Source organism: Patagioenas fasciata, chromosome 5 (genome assembly GCF_037038585.1).
Source record: "Patagioenas fasciata isolate bPatFas1 chromosome 5, bPatFas1.hap1, whole genome shotgun sequence".
NCBI classification, from domain to species: Eukaryota; Metazoa; Chordata; class Aves; order Columbiformes; family Columbidae; genus Patagioenas; species Patagioenas fasciata.
Genome location: NC_092524.1, coordinates 63500065 through 63520494, shown reverse-complemented (window position 1 = coordinate 63520494; position 20430 = coordinate 63500065). Strand labels below are relative to the sequence as shown.

General features: G+C 50.7%; 2 protein-coding genes across 3 annotated transcripts; one reads left to right on the top strand and one right to left on the bottom strand.

Annotated features, from left to right (window-relative positions):
- The first annotated feature begins 846 nt into the window (after nt 1-846).
- AKAP5 (A-kinase anchoring protein 5) lies at nt 847-6893 on the top strand. Its single transcript, XM_065840048.2, has 2 exons — nt 847-944; nt 2052-6893. Exon 2 carries the CDS (start codon nt 2712-2714, stop codon nt 4101-4103), a length of 1392 nt encoding a protein of 463 aa, XP_065696120.1. The 5' UTR covers nt 847-944; nt 2052-2711; the 3' UTR covers nt 4104-6893.
- An 8663-nt stretch (nt 6894-15556) lies between these two features.
- On the bottom strand, nt 15557-19404 carry ZBTB25 (zinc finger and BTB domain containing 25). 2 transcript variants are annotated; one of them, XM_065840202.2, is made up of 3 exons: nt 19231-19404; nt 18390-18569; nt 15557-17208 (listed from the first exon to the last, which is right to left on the bottom strand). In XM_065840202.2, exons 2-3 carry the CDS (start codon nt 18560-18562, stop codon nt 16071-16073), a joined length of 1311 nt encoding a protein of 436 aa, XP_065696274.1. In that variant the 5' UTR covers nt 18563-18569; nt 19231-19404; the 3' UTR covers nt 15557-16070. The 2 variants fall into 2 exon arrangements, with proteins under 2 accessions (XP_065696274.1, XP_065696272.1); XM_065840200.2 differs by lacking the exon at nt 19231-19404 and adding an exon at nt 18776-19212.
- Between the last annotated feature and the right edge of the window lie 1026 nt (nt 19405-20430).

Sequence of the window (20430 nt, the reverse complement as noted above, 5' to 3'; positions counted from 1 at the left end):
CTGGCTGTCCTTGCCACCAGCTCTGAAGGTGTAGCTCCTATGGTGACCCAAACTGTGTGTGTTTAAAGCTACAAAGGTATCGGGTAGGACAAAACAAAAACAGCTGCCAAGAGCGAGACCCCTCGGTTCCCCCCCAAACAGGCAATCACCGGATTCCCAAATGCCAGCGGTCCCTGTGGAGTGTGTGTGGGGATCCAAAGTGCAAACCACAGCTCGGTCTCTTGGAAGACCTTTTGCCTCGTGTGTGGTTTCTGTGTGTGCTGCTACCTGAGAGGGGAAGAAAGGTTCTTCTGGGAGAGGGAGAGGGATCCTGTCCCACAAGCAGAGAAAGATCATAGAATCATTTTGGTTGGAAGGGACCCTCAGGATCATCGAGTCCAACCGTAACCTAACTCTAGCACTAAACCATGGCCCTAAGAACCTCGACTAAATGCCTTTTAAACACCTCCAGGGATGGCGGCACCACTGCTTCCCTGGGCAGCTGTTCAATAATGCTGCCTTGCAAAGAGGGCTCCTGCCCCACAAGCAGAGAAAGACGCTGCCTTGCAGAGAGGGGTGCTGCCCCGCCAGAAGTGGGGGTGCTGTCCCATATGAGGGCGGGACGCCACCTTGCACAAAGCACGGGATGCTGCCCAGCAAACGTGGAGAGACGCTTCCCTGCAGGAGGAGGGGGGATGCCCCCCATGCGGAGCCGGGGTCCCGGACCGCCCTTCCCTCCCCAGCCCCGCTGCTCTCCGGAGCTGCGAGCAGCTTCCCGCAGCGCTGCCCGGTGCCGGGGGGCGGGCCGGGGGCTGGCGGCGGGGGGCGGGGGGCTGCCGGCAGCGCCCTCCCCGCCGGCCCGGGGGGCGCGGCTGCGGCGGGAGGCGGTGGCGGCGGTGCGGTGCGGAGCGGAGCGGTGCCGTGCGGTGCGGTGCGGTGCGGTGCGGAGCGGAGCGGGGCCGCAGGTGAGGGCGCGGGGAAGGCGAGGGGCGCGGCGGGGGCGGGCGGCGCCTCGGGGTTCCGCGGGGGAGGCGACACGCGTGGGGTTCCCGGCCCGGCCTCTGCAGCCGCGGTCGCTGCCCGAGGAGCACCCCCCCACTCACCAGCATCCTCGGGAGGGGTTCGGCTTTCGGGGGTGCCCGTTGCCCGGGGTGCGGGGGACTCGTGGGGCGGCTCCCGCGGACGCCCCCGAAACTTCCCGGACTGGGGGCTCCGCTCGGGGCAGCTCCGGCTTCTCTCCCTCACACCCGCCTCTGTCAGCTCATTTTCCTCCTGCTCCGCGGGGGAGCACGCCCTGCCGGAGCCCCCTTTTTAATCATCTTACTACTTAAAAGCAGAGTACAAAATCCTGGGTAGAGATTTGCCTGGAGTCACCGAGCCAGTCCCAGAGAAGTTGGGCTGTTTGCAGTAGCACGTTTTTGCATCTTTATGTCAAAAAATGTTCTGATGATGTTTAAGGCAGTGCTTTTTTTTTTTTTCAAGGGTGACATATATCTTACAATGTCATTTGTTTGATGAACACATGCAGTGTTAATTGAGGTTGCCATGGAAGGCATGCACGTAGTATCAATAAGCTCCCTTCTTGCCATGTGATTTCACTTTTGTATTCCACGAGCCTCCTTTTTTTATTCTGTGTTTTTGCATATTGTCATATGGTCCATTAAAGATAAAAATATCTGCTGTCTCAGGGTGTAATTTCCCTAGCTGGAACTATGAGTGCATATGGAGCAGTGGGGAAAAGATTGAGCTAACTGTACAAGAAAATGTATGTGTGTGTAATATATGTTAGCCATAATATGGGCAGTTAAAAAAAAAGTCCCCTTTTACCACACAAAATAGCAAAATAGTGTTTTTTGCTGTGGAACATCACTGAGTTGACATCTTGGTGGCCTTATTTTGCCTTTGGATAATGATGCTAATTAGTGGAAAAAACTGCCATGGTGCATCCAGGCGTAAAACTGCTTTTCCAGCCCTGGTCTGCCTCCCAAAATGATTTTTTTTTTAAAAATAACTTGTTAATACTTAAAAAAAAAATGCTCTGCGGGTCTTATCATTTGTTCATTGTATTACAGATAAGAGATGGAAGTGTCGGCCACGCTTCACAGCAAACCTCACATAACCTGTGAGGGGAACTGAAGCAGAAAGCAAAGCCGAGACAAAGCAGCGTCTGACCTTGTCACTGGGGGGCAGAAAACAGCCACTGGCTGCCGCTGGTTTTACTGGTGCTTCAATCAAACTCCCTGTGCAATGTGGAATTACAGATAGCTGAGAAAGTGCAAGTTCTTTCCAGGTCCGTGGGGTGAATAAAAACTGTTACTCTTGGCTTGATTTGTGATCCTTTGGGGAACAAAACCAAAAAACAATAATGTCAGACTGGCAATTAAATAGCTGTGTTGTTAGACCAAGCGCAACTTAAGTGAGTTGTCCTGGAGGTGAGAGTGACTCTGGCGAGCAAAGCCAAGGAGAAGCGGGTTCAGCTTCACATCTACCCAGGATTCCTTGGAGAAGTGATAAAGTGAGTAATAAGACAAAGTGGGAGTTACAAAGCGGATGCAATAGCTTCAGCAGAACTTCTCCTCACTGCCACATCCGCTCGTTAAAAAGCAACTAACGTTGTTTTGAAAACAATTTTGGGGAAACAAAATGCAGTTTGAGCGTCTCTGCAGTTCCTGTGTCTGATGCATTAATCAAGAAAATCGGTGATATAACACAAACGAAGGAGAGGAGTGAATATGGCAAAGGCAGCTAAGGAAATTCAAATGGACAACCCAAGAGAGGTAGAGACTCACAGCACAGGGGCAACGTGTTCCCCGTCAGAGGAACGGGCAGAAAAACCCTCCATGCTCTGTTTCAAGAAGCGGAAGAAGCCCTGTAAGAAAGAGCAGAATGTGAAGGATGCGTGTGAAGGAGCCTCGGAGGAGAAAAGCCAATGTATCAGCACCGACCAAGGGGAGGCCAAAGTTTCTAATCAATCGCGATCCTCCAAAGGAGCCTGGGCAGCCATCAAAAACCTCGCAAGACCTCGGAGAAGGCAAAAATCCTCCTTGCGGAAGAAGGTGCCCTCCGATTCCCGAGTGCAGCTGGAGGTGGATGCTGAGGAGGGCCGCGCACAAGGCGTCCCAAAGAAACGGGTCAGCTCTGGGGTGAAGATGCCCTGCGTACGGTTCTCCAGAAGCAAGAAAAAGCTCAGCCCCTCTGAAGCCGTGGAGGATTCGGAGGGCAGCGTGCAAGCAAACGAGGTGATGGGCATTTTGAATAAAGCTAGCGAAGAGACGGAGGATTTGGCCCCGCTGGATAAGTCTGAATCCTTCAGCCCAGTCTCTGCGGAGGAGGACAAGGAGACAGCAAAGGAAAGTGTCAACTCTGTTGGGAAGAGCGAGCCCTTAGAGCCCACACCTGATGCAGAGGCACATACGGAGTGCCCCGCTCAGTCGGAGATAACCGAGTCAGAGACAGTTAATGAAACAGCCCGGGAGGCACCGCCGGAGGGGACCCTGCCCCAAACCACAGTCCATGCAGAATGTGAGGAAGTTGCTCCCGAAGCGCCTGTTTCCAAGGATCAACCCGACAGCACCCCTGAAACCACGGAGCTGCAGGAAATCCCTGATGCCTGCAAAGAGCTGCCTGAAGGGGATGAATCAGAAAAGAGCGTAAATCTTCCCGAGGAGTGCAAAGCCGAAGAAACTGTAATGGATTTCAGTCAGTCGGCATTTAAAGATGATGTGAGCGTGCAGGGCTGCTCCAGCCAGCAGGTCAGTTTAGCAGCAAGCATGGGCACTGGAGTTGGCATTGTCATCACTGTCACCGAAGCCGAGGACTCTGACAACACTGACTCTGACCAGGCCTACGAGCCGTCCCCAGTTTTGCACCGCAATAAGCAAAGAGGGAGTAAAAAGTCAAGCGAGAGCTTTGATTTTGGTACAAAAGAGGGCCCCGAGGCCGGTGGTGGTCCCCAGGCAGAGGAGAAAGGTCCAGGTGACCATGGGCACAGAACTGGGGAGCAGTACGAACTGCTCCTCATCGAAACGGCGTCTTCCCTTGTGAAGGCGGCCATTCAGTCATCCATCGAGCAGCTAGTCAGCGAAATGGCTCTGGAACAGAATAAACACAACAGTTTTCTGTGATGGCAGTGATGGTGATGACCCCAAAATAAAGAGTACAGGGAGTGATGTAAAGCTCCATTTGGCCTGGGGGGGAGAAAGCTTGAAGGGCTCCCGGGGCCGAGGTGTAGTTAATTCTGCATGCCCGTTCAGTTGTGTGTCTATGTGAAATGGATCCTGGGCTGTGGGACAGACCCTGCTACGCACAGCCTGTCCCCTGGGGCTGGGGCTTCAGGCAGTGCCATCAGCCGCAGCTGCGGAAAAATGAAGGTGTTGCAGCAACTGTGTTTTCATCTAGTGGCATTTTTACATTAAGGCCACGTCTCTGCCACCATCCATGCCAGGTATCCCTGCTGTTCATGCTGTAGATCTGTATGCACCATGTATTTAGCGAAAGGTCCCGAGAGGCGCTGAGCACCCAGCCTGCTGCTGGGCTGGATTCGGGGCACGTCGGATGGGACTGGAGGTTTGCCCTGGGCTTCGGTGGAGACAAGGGAGGGTGAAGCGACTGCAATGTTAACACAAAAACATCAATGCCTGACATGCTCAGGCCAGCGTTTAGTATTGCAAACAGGTACTTGCTACGTACAGATGCCAGAAGCTGCGTCGCCCCCGCTGTCGCATCGCGTGAAGCTGGATGGCTGCAGCGAGCGACGTTTTCCATTTGGCCTCTTCCCCTGTCACAAGCAGCCTGTGCATTTCCAGACACGTTAAGGCACAGCATCAGCCGCTCGCCTTGCTGACCCCAAGCTGTGCGAATGCCAAGAAAACGACATCGCTTCGTTTGCCGGGGGCTCGTTCTCACACCATTAAACTCAATGGGCAGAATTCCCAGCGGCATCGGTGGTGCGGGCTGGGCAGGAACGTGCCTGCTGCAGCCAGCCCCTCTGCATCCTTTGCCTTGCTCCATCCCAGTCACGATGTCGTGGTGAAGCTCTCCTCGGATGGAGCATATTTTTGATATAAGGCATGTGATATAAATAGCAGTGAGCTGCATGCATGTTAGCAGTCAGCTAGGCTGAGAGATTGGGGTTGTTCAGTCTGAAGAAGAAAAGGCTCCAGGGAGACCTTATTGTGGCCTTTCCATACTTAAAAGGGGCTGATGAGAAAGATGGGGACAGACTTTTTAGCAGGGCCTGTTGCTATAGGACAAGGGGTGATGGTTTTAAAGCAAAAGAGGGGACATTCAGGCTAAGCACGAGGTATAGATTTTTTTATGAGAGGCTGGTGAAACCCTGGCCCAGGTTGCCCAGAGAGGTGGTGGATGCCCCATCCCTAGAGACATCCCAGGCCAGGCTCAACGGGGCTCTGAGCAACCTGATCTGGGTGAAGATGTCCCTGCTCATGGCAGGGGCTGGACTGGATGAGCTTTGAAGGTCCCTTCCAACCCAAACTATTCTATGATTCTCTTGCCTCCGCGTTTACATAGTTTGGGTAGCTGTGATGTTCTGCTGGTGCTGGGATGGCTGTAAGTGGGGAGGAGATTTGATCTGAGCAGTGCCAGTGTCCCTGGGTGCTGGGGGCAGCCTGTTCTGCAAGGCTCCCCCCGCACAGCAAAGCCCACTCAGCTTCAGCGAGTCCGGGCATCCCCTGGGAAATGTGCATTGCTCCAGCGGGCTCTGGCACGCCATGTAGCTTGCTCTGAAACACGCAGGGAAATGCCAGAGAGATCTCCCCAAAGTCCTCAGGGAAAACATCTAGACGTGAGAGCCTGGGGACACGGCTGTAAAATGCCTGGACAGGCCAATTGCCATCAAAAACCCACCAAATACCCTTCTCTGATGGGGTTTGCACCAGCATAGTGTGTGTGTGTGCGAGCGTCGCCTCTAACTACCAGCTCTCCAAGAGAAGAGAGCCTTTTGATAATTTGGGATTGCATCTGAGCAGCTGGGATTTATGTACAGCTGCGGGCAAGTCAGCCTGTTCTGAGAAAATTCTCCTGTGTATTTCTCAGCCGATACAGAAATAGCAGCCTCGCTTGGCAATTGCTCACTGACCATAGGCGATTCACTGAGATTTCCCTTCCCAGCCTAGGATTTGGATTTCTGTTCAAATACAAGGACTGTAAACTTTCCTGGTACCTGGTGCGCAACCACATTTTAAAGTTTGATAAAGCCTCTCTGTTGTTACGAGAGGACTGCGAGCAGCGAGTGCCACGGCTTGTTTCTGTGCAAGTAAAACTTAAGGAAAAATCAGAGGATGTAAAAAAAAAGAACAAAAAAAAAGGTTTCTTTTTCTGTGAATTTATTTAACAAGTTATCAGATGTTGATACTTCAGTGTGTACAATTTTCATGGCTTTGTACTTCACACTGGTCCTTCCAAGTGTTTCGCTGTGGTTTTGAGAGGCACTTTTTGTATGTCCTTTGGAGGTGCCGCAGCACTGTGGAAGAGCCGTGCTGGTGCTGGAGGCTGCTGATGGGCTTACACGGGATCACAGCGGGCACCGCGGCCGGTTGGTGCCAAGCAAAGGGCTGCAGCATCTCTTTGGGACCCCACTGGTGTCAGCTGTGGAGGACGATGTCTGGGGCTCTAGTGAAGAAACCCAAAATGGCCCTGCGGGGCCACGCTGTCATCTTCTGTCAGCCCGCTAAGCAGTTTTGGGAAGATTTCATGTGTTTCAGTGTTGCCTTTTAGGAGAAACGTCTTCAAAAGTAGGAGGAGAATGGCAGAAATGCTTTGGTCCAGCGTGGCCCTTGCGCCTGTTGCTCCGCATCCAGGGTTGTGTTTGCATCCTTTCTGTAGCTGTTTTTTCCCCTCCGTTATAGCTGTACATATAACTGATGATTATTTCATTAAAGCTGAATGTACCTGTTGTTTTCTTGCCTTGTGATTCAGTGGGTAGCTCTGGAGAGATTTTATATAGGAAAGGATAAACTTACAGTGGTTTTCTGATGTACCCATCTTTTCAGGCAGCCGCACGGTGAGCAGAAAGAAATCTTAAAGCTGGTAGCAGACCTGAATTCTTTGGACACTTGCTCCTCCTGTGCTCTTTTTATAAGGTTTCCTTTTGTTTGCTGGTCAGTAATTTCCACCGCAGGTTCCTACCTGCCCAGGGACTGCTATAAGGTGTTTGTGAAGGATCACAGATCTCCAGTGGCCAAGAAAAGCCGTCCTGCTGCCCAGCAGTTCAATGCCCTATTGCACGCCCTGGAAAATGTTGAGGCTCTGCAGACAGACCTGGATCAAACCCCACTGCACGTGGAGTGACACAGGTCTTGCCCATCCCGTGGGGTTGGCTTGGGTTTTCTCCACAAGCTGCTGGTTCAGGCTTTCTGCTCCCAAAGCTCCAGGTTGCTATTTCCAGGTGTGGTTTGGTGGTGACTGGGGCCGCAGTGGGGCCAGCACCTCGGGATGGGGAGCAGCAAGTTCAGTGCTTTGGCACTTTCTGTTACAGCGCAAAAGGGTCCCACAACCTAAGTTTTTTTTCTTCATAGCATCTTTCACTTTATAACATACAGAAAAAAAATATATACTTTTTTAGTGTTATTAATACTATTTGTTCTTTCAGGTTTACAGAACAAAATACAGACTCATAACAGCTGCTAATTACTTAATTAAGGCTGTCTACTCCTTCGTTATGATTAGAGAGTTGAGCATTAATAAAACATCTATTCTTTCAGAGGAGAAATGATAAATTTACTATCGCAAGGGAGTATTAGGCCAGGAAAGCTGTGAGAACATGAGTGATTGTGCCAGAGCACCAAAGGGTGACCTGGCTTTAGGACGTTCCTCACCAACAGCTGAAAGAAACTGGAATAATACATAAGCTTGGTTTCTTACAGCCTCATTCAGATTGCTTTTGGGCCATCTGGCTCCTTGTCCAGGAGCTCTTTGTTTGCTGCCCCTCAGAATTATGGAAGTGGTTGCTTTGCAGCAACATCTTAAATTATTTGGTTCTTCTGCTCACCCCCGGCCTGTGCTGCTGCTTTTCTCCCAGAAGTTTCCAGCACCCTCCTCGGCAGGGACAATCCGGCTTTATATTCAGCAAGTCCCTTATCCCCGCTTTGCCGTGTCATTCAATATTTTCATTTCCCACAGCTGTTTTATATTAGTAGCAAAGAAAAAAGTGTTTAAATAGTATAACTTGTGCCCAGGGAGGCTTCCAGGGAGATAAAAAGCTTTCCTGTTATGTCAACACTGAGCCCAGCAGAAAACAAGTGTATCGCCTGAAAAGTTCCTTGTGGAAACTGCTGGTAGACAACGGTGGCATGAACAAATACTGCATTTTCTTTCCTGCCCTGGGACGCCAAAAATGCGTTAAAAATGTGCAGACCGCTTAGGGCCGGATCTCCAGCTGCTGAAGGTCACGGCAGCTCCGTAGACTTCAAAGGACCCAATCCACAGCAGCCAGGAATCCAGCGTTTGAGTTGAATGTGCTGTCTCTGCATAAATGATGGGCATTTTCTTATGTGTCCTTCTGTATAAAAATTAAAATATAATATTTTGGTGGGTTTGTTTGTTTGTTTGTTTTGTTTTGTTTCACAAATGCAAAGAAATTGAGTAGGTTTGTGAAATACACAGGAACCCCGCTCTGTGCTTGGGATGGATGGAGGGATGGATAGAGGGATGGAGGGATGGATGGATGGATGGATGGATGGATGGATGGATGGATGGATGGAAGGAAGCCGGTCCCTGCTGATTACCCCATGTGTTAGGAGCAGCAAAGCCCTAACACTGCCTGTCTTATATATGCAGAGTTTCAACATGAATGACTCAAAATGAAGAAATGCTCCCAGAGAACAGATTGATTTAAATAATTTGCTTTAATATTGTTCTACATCTACAGTTTTATTTGCCAGAGAAATGGTTCTCATTAGCTCTTGTTGGGTGGTGTTAGAGTAATGAAATACTTTCATTTGCAACCAGATAAAATCTTTGTATAATATTAAATGTGATTTAAAAAAATATATAATCAGAGGATGTTATTTCTTTTGCAGTTATTTCGGCAACAATATAGGTTAGTTAACATTTTTTAGCAGGCACAACTTTCACATTTCTTTTTCTTTGCAGAGAGTTGTGCAGGGTGCAGTTCTGTGCTACATGACGGAATTTTCTTGCAATGGGGTGAAAGTCCATTTAGCTGGAAAGTGGATTTCAGCAAGAATACCCAAACCCAGCATTTTAAAATAGGTTTTGTTACATAAAAACTGACAAACATGCTGGATACAAAAGGGAGGGAGACGTTAAGTAAACACGTTTTGCAATTCAGATCGCTGAGATGAAAGTATCATCTGTCGCTACAGCTGACTGGCAGTCACCCCATCAGCCCATGAGTTACATTTAGCTGAGATCATCCTTTCTAATCTCTTTATTTTGGAAGAGGAGACACCCCCTTACCAAGGTGGGTGCCCCAGCAGGGTCCCTTCTGCAGGTACGAGTGTCCTTTTGGGTGGTGCCCTCCCAGCTCCAAGTCTTTCCCAGTGCACGGACACCCTGAGAATCACTTTGCCATTGTCTCAGAGGGCAAATTTGAATCTTGAGAGGCATGTCATCTCTGCGAGCTAACGACAGTCATTCGTGTCACGTTTGCTCTCACTGTTTGCCATTTTAACGAAGACACGAGACCAAGGTACCGATGCGTCAAGGCTCAGTGCCGTGACAGCTCTGCACGATGTGCGACTGGTGCGATGGCAGCTGGGTGGGAAGCGCAAGAACTCCGACTCCTACGGTGCTTCTGAGCATCCCCAGCGGGGAGGAGGAGCGGTGCATCCCCGTGCTCCCGCCAGCAGCCTCTCCCTGCCAAATCCCCCCCAGACTGCCGCTGCGCAAAGGCGCCGGGCATTCTCCTTGAAGCGCGGGCGGACGCTGAACAGCGCTTCATTGCAGCCCAGCCAGCCTGCAGCTGAATTTGCATTTAGTTTGCGAGCCAGAGCAAAGCAGGGAAGGCCAAAGCACTGGAAGTCTCTCGTCCCGAGTCTCCCTGAAGTTTGTTGAGCAGCTGTGAGCCCGCGGGCATGACACCGCGGGCTGGGGGACCGGCTGGCTCAGCCGTGCGGGGCCGGCAGGCGTGTGCAACAGGCACAACAGGAATGCACACCTGCACCCTGCGCATCAAAGCGATGAGTAAGCGGCTCACGACCGCACCGCCATGGTAAACAGAGGCTGGTAGGGGATGCTTGGCCCCTAATGACAGGTTTGGTGCCTGTTCTGCTGGGTCTGGTGTTGCTGGGGGGTGGTGGAGGCGACGGTTGCCGGAGCGTGTCCCTCCTGGGATGGCTGCGGGGAAAGGGGGGGGTGACACTGAGCATCAGCCTCCACCCCTGGCACAGCGGCACTTTCAGCTGGAGCTCGGCAGGGCTGCACCCCCAGTGCTGGCACCAGCCATAGGGAGGCCTAGCTCGACAGGTGACACTGTGCTTGTCCCTGCCAGGAGGTCTCTCCCCTGCATCACCTCGGTGACTCGTGGCCCTGGTTTGCCTGCCACGGTGCCTGTAGCGAGCTTTACACTGACAGAACCCGAGGGAATGGCAGGAAGATGTGCCAGGCGAGGTTTAGGTTGGACATTAGGAGAAGGTTGTTCACCCAGTGGGTGCTGGACACTGGAACAGGCTCCCCAGGGAGGTGTCACAGCCGCAAACCTGACAGTGTTCAAGAAGAGACTGGACAACACCCTCAGACACATGGTGTGAACTGTGGGGTTGTCCTGTGCAGGGACAGGAGCTGGACTCAATGATCCTTGTGGTTCCCTTCCAACTCAGGACATTCCATGATTCTATGATTCTACATCCTCCTAGGAGAGAGTGGCAAATCCAGCTCCAGGAGGGACAGAGGGTTTTATACTACATTTTATGCTGTTTGTCCCAGTAACAGGTGGGTTAGTGCGGACTAGAATTCACCTGACTGCTGCTGGAAGCCTTTAGCAGCATTGGCCTCTGCATCCCGGGAGGGTAAAGCTACACACAGGCTGCCCCGAGCTCTGCAAAGCTTCCCAGGGTGGCTCGGCTTGGGTCAAAACCAACCTAATTCAGCAGATGAGGTTTTGAGCGTTGCTCTGCCTTTGTTCTGAGGGCTCAGTGTCTTATTTAGAATAGTTAGTGGAAATACTTCCTCTCTTAGGCTGCTTTTGAAGTCATGTCATTATTTTTTCTTAATGAAATATGCAAATCCGATAAATGCTGCAATTGCAACTCAAGGAATTCAGTCCTGACACAACCCTGGTTGTAAATATCTAACTGGCATGTAATTTAGGGCAGATCCATCCTCTTTACCTTTTTTCTCCCAGTTTCTTATGGCTCAGAATATATTTGCTGGGGAGCCCACTCTATAGCAGTCCTTGGCATACCATGAGAAGAGGGCAAAGAAAAGGCTGGGTTTTATGAAACGGCAAAGCTGAAGGTGATCGCAGCAGAATGGCATGACCTGCAGATTGCCATGGGAGGGCTTTGACAAGCCAAGAAAAAAAACCTCCCGTCTTGGCCACTGATAGTTCGTGGTCCCGTTCAATTATGCTGAGTTGCATCTGCTGAGATCACTTGTCACCCACACTTCCAAAGGCTTTGCTTACATGGGGTTTATACTTTTTGCCTCCAAAACAGTAGAAAATTATTCAGTATCAGAATTACACTCTTTATGGAAAAGTTGTGATAGCAGTATTTCATCACAGAATCACAGAATGTCAGGGATTGGAAGGCACCTCAAAAGCTCATCCAGTCCAATCCCCCTGCCGGAGCAGGAACACCCAGCTGAGGTTCCACAGGAAGGTGTCCAGGTGGGTTTGAATGGCTGCAGAGTAGGAGACTCCACAACCTCCCTGGGCAACCCTTCATGGGTTTATTTTTAACTGCAGAGCTCACTGCTTCAGGTTTACATCTTCGCAGAAAATTTATTTTCCTTTTTTAACATTTTATTGTGCAGAGCTGTCCCAGACCCCTCTGGTGAGGGGCACTGCATCCACGGATGGGCTTTGTCAGCCCTTCTGCACCCCCTACAGTGCCACCACCCCATTTCACAGTGATTTGGAAGACGTCATGCGAACAAAGAGCCTGCTCGAGTGGCTGGTGTAGCCAGATGTCTGAAGACACGTGTGGTAACCACAGCCTGTACAGAAGATAAAATGAGCTGTAATGGGTTTTTTTAGCCTGTGTAGAGATGGGGTGAGCGTGGCCTGGCCATCAGCATCACCTCCTGGGCAGCCACTGGTCTCCCCCAGCTGCCCAAAAATTCAAGGTGGAAGAGGTAAGATCTATCAATTTGCAGGTGAACACTGACGGGACAGGTTACCATTTAGGGACGACTTGTGCAAGTAACAGGCATTGAGGTTTCACTGCTATGGCACTGGTAATGCAGGAGAATTTCAGCCTAAGGCTTTCATTGCACAAGTGCTACCAAATGGCACCTCCAGCCAGCACTGCAGGTGGTTAAAGGCAAATTTCTCAGTAAAAATAGCCCCATGCTAGAAGGGGAGATAAATACCCTTCATTCTGCACACTTTACTGCACCCTAAGCAGCCCAGGAACTGTGGCCCCTGTTAGACCCAGACCGTTCAGCATCAGAGAACTAAAAATATTTCAAAATGCGTATCTTAAAATGGTTTAGCGTGATTCGGTTGAGAAGCCACCTAACCTACAGATGGCATATTCAAGCCAGCACCCAGATACATATGAAAGTGATGGCAGCTGCTGTAGCACTTACCGGCATTTCAGAGGTTAACTTAAGCTGGCCCTGGAGTCTGCTCATGCTACAGGGCTTTGACAGGGGTCTGAGCCCCAAATCTTCCCATGTTTTCACAAAACATGAGCTGCAGAGCCCACAGACAAGGCACTGCAATGCCTGTGGTTTGTCAGCTCTGTGTCCTTAATGCCAGGACCCCTTTGCAGTACAAGGCAAAGCTCTGGGGGTCCCCCAGAGGTTTGAGAAACTTTCAGCCTTCAAGCAGCAGCACCTTGGGTCTTTCTTTGCCTACAGCCATGTGCATTTATCAACCAATTGCAGATATCTGGAAGGAATTACCAGTATCAGTATTCTGCACGCCGTGACGGAGTATTTCATATTTTCATTAAAAATAGACACAAGAAATGAATATTTGCCAAGCCCGGCTGTGCAAGTCAGGCAGACTTTCAAGCACGCACCAGCATAAAGGTGAAGCACTTAGTAATTCAAGTGTCTTCTACATACAGTAATAAAACTTCTTATGATGCATCCAGGAGCAGCTGCTGCCCTTGCTTAGCAAATGTAGCTGTCTTCTAAAATTGTTTTCTATTCACAAGACTTAAAGAGAATTATGTTTTCGAGTTAACTCGGAGCTGATGATTTGGGTCTTGCAAGCTCTTTCTTGCTTTAATTATAACAGCACCTTAATGCTTGCAGTAGAAAACTGCTGAAAATGTGTTTATTTTATTGCAAATGGTGCAAAAAAACACCTTTGTCAGATGTTTGATGTCACAGGTGTTCAGTACTGCAAAGCTTAATCAAAGTACACCCTAAAAAGGCGTATGACAATAGGAAAAAATTGCTTACACTCGTAAATTTTCGAAGACATACTGAACACGTCCATGAACACAGTGTTGATTGCAGTCTGATGTCAGCTTTACTATTTGCAGTCAGTACAACACACTCACTCCTACAACACATATATGCACATGTAGTTTATACACATTTGGCTCGTCTACCTGACTTCTGGGTTTTTATTAAAGCTCCCTTTTAATGGTCAAGAAGTGAAGAAAACAATCCCACAAACCCAAAGACGAGCAGTGTGTCCCAGCGGTGCCTTTGGGCACTGCTGCTTCTGTCCCCCTGCTGTCCCCAATACTCTATTACCACTGCTCGGTTATCTTTGCAGAGACATCGAGGGCCGTTTAACTTTCAGTATCAATCAGTTCAGGCAAGTTAGACATCTAGATGAAGTTACCGAGATGCCCATCTCCCACTAAATAGTTTAAAAGCTCATTTTTAGCTCTTCACTACAGCTATGCCCCAACCCAGCGGATGCTCTAACAGGGCTTAAATTAAATGCAGGAACCCGAGCAAAGCAAGCAGCACCCAGAGAAGCCAGCCTACTGGGTAAAGTGTCACACAGAAATAGGGAATGACTATAAAATACCTTTTTTTTTTAACCATCATGTAGAAATAGAGGTCAGTGGAAGCCAGAGGCCATTTGCTCCAGTTAAAAGCAGCCTGTGCTGGACGTGATTTAGCTGATGCTATCAGCCAAGGAGACCCAGAAGGCTCTCTTCTAGGAAATGCTCCGTGAGAATTGCTCTGTGCTCAGACACAGTATCTGCAGGCCTGGATGTCCGCAGGGTTTTGTTTGTTTCCTTGTTTTAAAGAAAGGCTTTTTAAGCACAGTTAAAATGCCTTCACACCAGGGCAGCTTTAATGGGCACACACAGCGAGAGGAGCGCTCAGTCTAGCAGGCAAGCACACCCCAAACCGCAATGTGCATTTTGTAACATCATCCAGGCAGGCTCGGAGGCTGTTTGTTTTTTCCCCTTTGTCTTAAAACACAATTTGGCAGCCCTCAGTGGCCCATCCATCCCCTGGAGTGTGCAGCTCCCTGCCCAGGAGAAGCAGCAGCCACCCTTACAAAGACCTCAGATGGTCTTTTAATTCAGCAGCGATTTAATTGCAGCTCTTGCTCCAGGACAGTTTCAAAGAACAGCTCAAGGGTCCTGACTACAAAGAGCTTTGGAGCGGGCATTTTGACAGTGAACCGTTCTCACCATTGTTCAGGCTCCCCTTTCCGAAGGCAATGACTCAACTCCACCGGGACTGGCAGGGAGCCTCCGGCTTCTCAAAAACTGGGTAATGAGATTACGGGAACAGCTTGCAAGGCTTTTGCTCTTCGCTGCAAAAGAAACCTCGGCGCTGTAAGAACGCTGCGTGGCTCTTCAGGGCCTTCTGGTCAAGAGCATCTCCCGAGGGATGGGCTGGAGCCCATCTGGTAGGAAGCCTGGGGTATCTCAGCTGAAAAACTACATAGGGACAAACAGGACTCCAAGAGGAATACATACAGTTTTTAACCTCTCTTGGGTAAGTTATTACTCTTCGGATATTAAGTAATGATAAATGAATGGCAAAAAGCTTGCATTTTACCATTTTACGGTGGCTCTGCAAGCACAGAAGAAATAACACATTATATGCTTGCTCTTAGTAAATATACAGAATGTAATATTTAAGAATGTGCTTGCTTCAAGTAGAGAGTCAGAAATCATTTTCACCAAGAAAATCCATGTGTGGTTTTTAATCTTGTAAAGACTTAGCTTAGGATGTGCCTCCTCTCCGAGAGGAGAGGACATCTCCTTCTTTGCAGCTCCTTGCAGAGAAGATGGACAATAACGGGACATGTCCCAGAGGGGCATCAAAATTTGTCTCTGCTCACGCAGGAGCAGTTGATGAGGAATAGGAATGAAGAAAAAGTTTAAAAGTTAATTTAAAAGATTGTACTGATGAGGACTCCAGGTCCTGTCAAAGTGAAGGCTTCCACCCTTACATCAACACCACCAGTGCCCTTGAAAAGACCAGCCTTATGGCTCCCACATGTATTTTATGCAGAGATTTATTAACTGCAGTTACACAACACAAACATCAGGATTCATCTCCTTGAGATGTTTATTTTAATTAAAAACAAACTATTTGGGAAACACAATACATATTTCCCTCTACATTTCCCTCCATCTAGTTTCAGAAAAGCAATTCTATGGGATACAAACAGTACTAGGCACCTCGCAGCTTATTAGACAATGTTTAAACCTCACAGCCAGGAATACAGTCTTAACTCTAGTAAAGCAGAGCAGGAGTAAGTTCACATTTACAAAAAATGTAACTGAGTTACATGGAGCTTCCAAGGACTTAGATGGGAATTAGCTTGAGTTTAATAGTTAGAGAAGTAAAAAAGCAAGTACACAAATCAAAGTAAGCAGTTCTTCACAGTTATCTTGGAGGTGATGGGAATGGTGGTTGAAGAAAATCAGCTGCAGGGAGAAGCTGCTGACTAGGTGGAAAATGCCAAAATATCCAGAGTTTCAGCATCTGAAGGCTACACAGGGGCAGAACTACTCTACCAGGATCGTATCAACGCTTTCTTGGATGAGATCCGACTCCAGTATACATTCATCTAAGTGTTCCTGGGATAAACTGGAGCCCTTCCCCACGCTCTCGCTGTCACAGTAAGGATGAAACCTGGGCGTCGCGGGGCTCTCCAGCCGCTGGCAGCGGCTGTACTTGTGCTGCTTCCCTCTGTGCATGTACATGTGTTCCAGCAGCTGGCTCTTCCGGAAGAACGTGCGGCCGCAGATGGTGCAACTGATTTTTCTCTTCCTTGAGAAAGAAAAGTTACAGTTCAACTCCACCGGTTCGTGGTCCTTGGAGATGAGGGAGAGCTGGCCGATCTGCAGAGGCTCCAGGTCGCTGCAGCTCGGATGCTCCAGCTGAAGCTCGTCCTCCTTGAGGAGGAAGGCCCCGAGCCGGGGGCCATCCCCAGCCTCCCTGTCCTCAGCCAGGGGCTGCACCTCGCCCAGGTCGCTGCTCTCCAGGATGGAGGCCGGCACGCCGAAAGGCAGCGAGCCCGACACGTGGGTGTGCAAGTGCTGCCGCAGCCCAACCCGGGAGTCGAAGCGCTCCCCGCAGTAGTGACACAGGTGCACCTTGAGACTGGCCTTAGCAAAAACGGGGCTTGCTACCTCCGGGGAAGGAGGGGTGCAGCTCTGGGACACCACAGGCTCCGAGTCGCACCTCTCCTGCTTTATGGAGACCGACAGCTTCGGACGCTCTTCTGCCGGCTTGGCGAGAGCAGCGGGCTGAGCAGAGGGGCGAGCGCCCTGCTGGTCGAGGGAGCTGTCGTCCAGGCCGATGGCCAGAGAGAGCTGCAGCTGCGGGTGATCGCCCTGGGCAGCGGCCCTGCCGCCCGCCTTGGGCAGGCTCTCCTTCACTCCCACGCGTTCCTTCGCCGGTTTGTGTGCGGTCGAGATCTGGATCCCGTACAGGTTTGAAGACTGGACCGGCTCTGGGGAGAACACTTGGTTCATCTCGACGGCGATATGGGAGAGGTGGTCTGCATGGAGAAAGCGGATGCCCTCCTCCAGCCGGCTCTGGCTGACCATCTGCTTTGGCCCTTTCCCAGTGTACATGATATGCAACAAGTAACTAAATATGTCAGGCTGGATGTCTGCAGGCTGAATCTTTATGCATTCACTGAAACAAGACAAATGATTAGATACATACGGGGCTTCAAGTCACAATCCTGATCTGCTATCTGCCCCTTCATTTGTTCTGCGTGCTGCCAGAGCATGTGCGCTGCTGCCGGCCTGTGATTCACAACAAGCAGCACTCCCTGCCAAGACCTGCAAAAGTGTATGTGTCCTGTTTGCACAGCAAAGCACCCCAGCGTGTATTTACCCCTGTGATTACAAAGGCCGCAAGCATAACCGCAGCCAGGGACAGCAAGTGGCCTGGTCACCCCATCACTCACAGGCACAATTGTCACCCCACAGGAACACAGTGATGCCACGTGAGCTACACATCCCCCGTGTGTGCCACTCCAGTAACACAAGGCAAAGAATATTTGTGTGTTTAAGTACTAAATTCAGCTGCTGATACTGTGTAATCTTTATGAGCTTTGCACTTAAGTGTCAGTAAACAACTTCTATTGGAATGGAAGTTAACTGATCTCCTCACTTCCAGCCGAAGGGTTACGCGGCCCATGGCTAATGATGATCTTGCAAAAGTGCTGAGGGGCACAAACCTCAAAAAGGAAGGAGACTGGAGAAGGGTTTAACTAATTACGAGCAGCAAGCGCCAGCTCAGAGGCGAGATTAGACCTTGGCACTGCTCTTGTTATACCTGCAGAACCACTCCTGACCTGGCTGGGTGAAGCATCTGAACAGCAGCTTGAAAGAAATCGATGATCTCAGTCTCAGCCCTTATCTTCAAGAGTCTGAAGCGCAGAACTGTGATAAGGCTTCTTGATTGCTTCAAGCCCATGGATCCTGCCAGAAGGGACAGTCCCATCCAGCAAGCTTGGAAGCGCTGTGTATGGGCAGGAGGTACCTGAACATCCCTAGGCTGTCAACTTGGGAAGTCTCACTGCAGGACGACTGTGGTACTTACGTGTTTATTTTCTCTGATCACGCAAAAGCCTCATATTCAAAATGCAGGACCTGATGTTGGCATATGCTGACTAAGAGGGTGAGTGTAAAGGACAGCACATTCTGGACTGGGGATGTTTATAGAGCCGGGATGTGTGCTGGGATAGGAAAATAATCTCAGGCCATCTGACATCCCCACTTACACGTTTAGACGGTTACACCTTTAGGAAGGGGAAAAAGCAGAAAGCTGAACAAAGTGGTTAAAAGGTGAGAGCCGTGTGTCCTTACCTTGTCTGATGAATAAATATCATCTTAAAATAGTTCGAAAAAGCAGCGAGCACCGCTCTGTGGGCTTTGAAGTAAACATCTCCAATGGCAACTGTGCAGTCACACAGAAAGCCAAACTCCCGCTGCATGTTCAGCTGCTGGAGGAGGAGGACGCTGTGGCCGATGGTATCCATGGCGTGTCTGAGAGCAAGAGAGCAAGATGTTCACCTCTTAAAGAAATCACAGAGCTCCCAAAGCCTCAAGTATGGGTTTCTCACACCCTTAATGCAGAGAGCATGGCCTCGCAGAGCCCCTTCCCTCCTCCAGATGGTCCCTACACCCTGATTTAATAATCTCTCCTACGGATACCGGTGCCCAAACCCACGTTCAATGAGCTCAAAACCTACCCGGGACTTTTCAACGTGCCAGATACAAGCAGAGCTCGTTCTCCTACAAATTACCAACGCTCCGCGATGCATCGGCACTAACTTTCGCTCTGAGCTCGGTCCGTGCTTTCCACCGCCCCGCTCCCCATCGCTCCCCGGCCCCGGAGCCGCCGCAGCGGAGGCGCGGGGAGCGGCAGGACCGGCGGGGACCGGGCGGCTGCCGCTCACAGCGGGAGCCCTGTGCCGCCCGACAAAGCCCCTATTGTGCCGGGCTGAGCCGCCCGCCCTCGCCAGCGGCCCCTTCGCAAATAAACGCTGATATTTGCCATTGTTTCCGCTGAAAATTATTGCGCGGGAGGGTGGGGGAACAGCAGGGGGAGGCGCTGAGCGCAGCCTCCCCTGGGAGCGTAACCAGCGCCCTCCTCTCCCGCCCCCCCTCGCCGCCGCGGCTCCTCCGCGCCCGCGCAGCCGCTTACCCGCGCGGAAGCGCAGCGCTGGCCCCGCTGCGGCGCCGCCCGCCCCCGCTGCCAGCCCGGCGGATGGGGTGGGCGCTGCCCCCCCGCGCTTCCTGCCGCCGCCCCCGCCGCGCAGCTCTGGCTGGAAAAAGTGACCGCGGCGCTTTGCGCGGCTGCTGCGCGGCCCCGGCGGTGGAATGGGCGCGGCGCTGCGCGGCGCGCAGGGAGGGAGCGCGGGTTCTCCCGGGAGGGGTTTCTGCGGGGGGGGTTTCCTCTGGGCGGTGGAGGCCCTTCCAAGAGACCCGCCCTGGGCTGGGGGACTTTGCTGCTGCAGTCGCCCTGTGGCAGTGTCATGTGCTGAGCTCCTTAGCTCTTGGTATAAGTGTTGCTTTTTTTCTTTGATTGGTTTTGCGTTGTTTTTTGTTTGTTTTTTGTTTTTTGATTTTTTGTTTTGTTTTAATTCTAACATAGAAAGCCCCTCTGTTACAGGCACCTCCCCGGGTTGCATGAAAATGGACGTGAAGATACGATCTGGCTTTTCACCCATGTCTGTGGCCCAAGTGCTTTGTTTAACCACCGGTGAATCCTGTGGACGCACCATTTCTCTCTCAGGCCTCCTCCAATCTCTTACTAATTTATAAACCAGGGGTTATTTTGGGTGAGAGCAGCTGTGCTGGGTCTGGCCGCAGGCGGGTGCAGCAGCGCCTGGCACAGGGGGGTGCCGGCAGTGCCACCCCCACCCTGATCTCCAGCCACCCCCCAGCTCCTCCCGGAGCATCGCCCTGAGCCACAGCCCGCGCTTTGGTGTGCAACACAATCTTGGAGGCATCTTTCCCATGAATTTTATCGTTAGACACAATCTTGGAGTCATCTTTCCCATGAATTTTATCGAATTGCTTTTTGAACCTATTTAAACTTCCAGTCCTCGTGGCGTCTTGCTGCCACCAGCTTAATTGTCTTTTGAATGGAAAAGGCAGTGAAAATCACTTATTGTATGCTTTCCCCATGTTTTCGGTGCAGTTTCATAGATCTGGTAACACCTACGTCCTCAGTGGCATCTCTCTTGGCTTGGGCCCCTCTGCAGAAGACATTCGGTGCCTTGGATCGTCCTTCACGGTTTTCTCTCATCCTTTGCTACTTTGCAGCTCATGTTCCTATTGCATTCCTGTAATGGCCATTTTTTTTAATTGGGTTGTTCCCAAAACTTTAGGGCAAATAGTG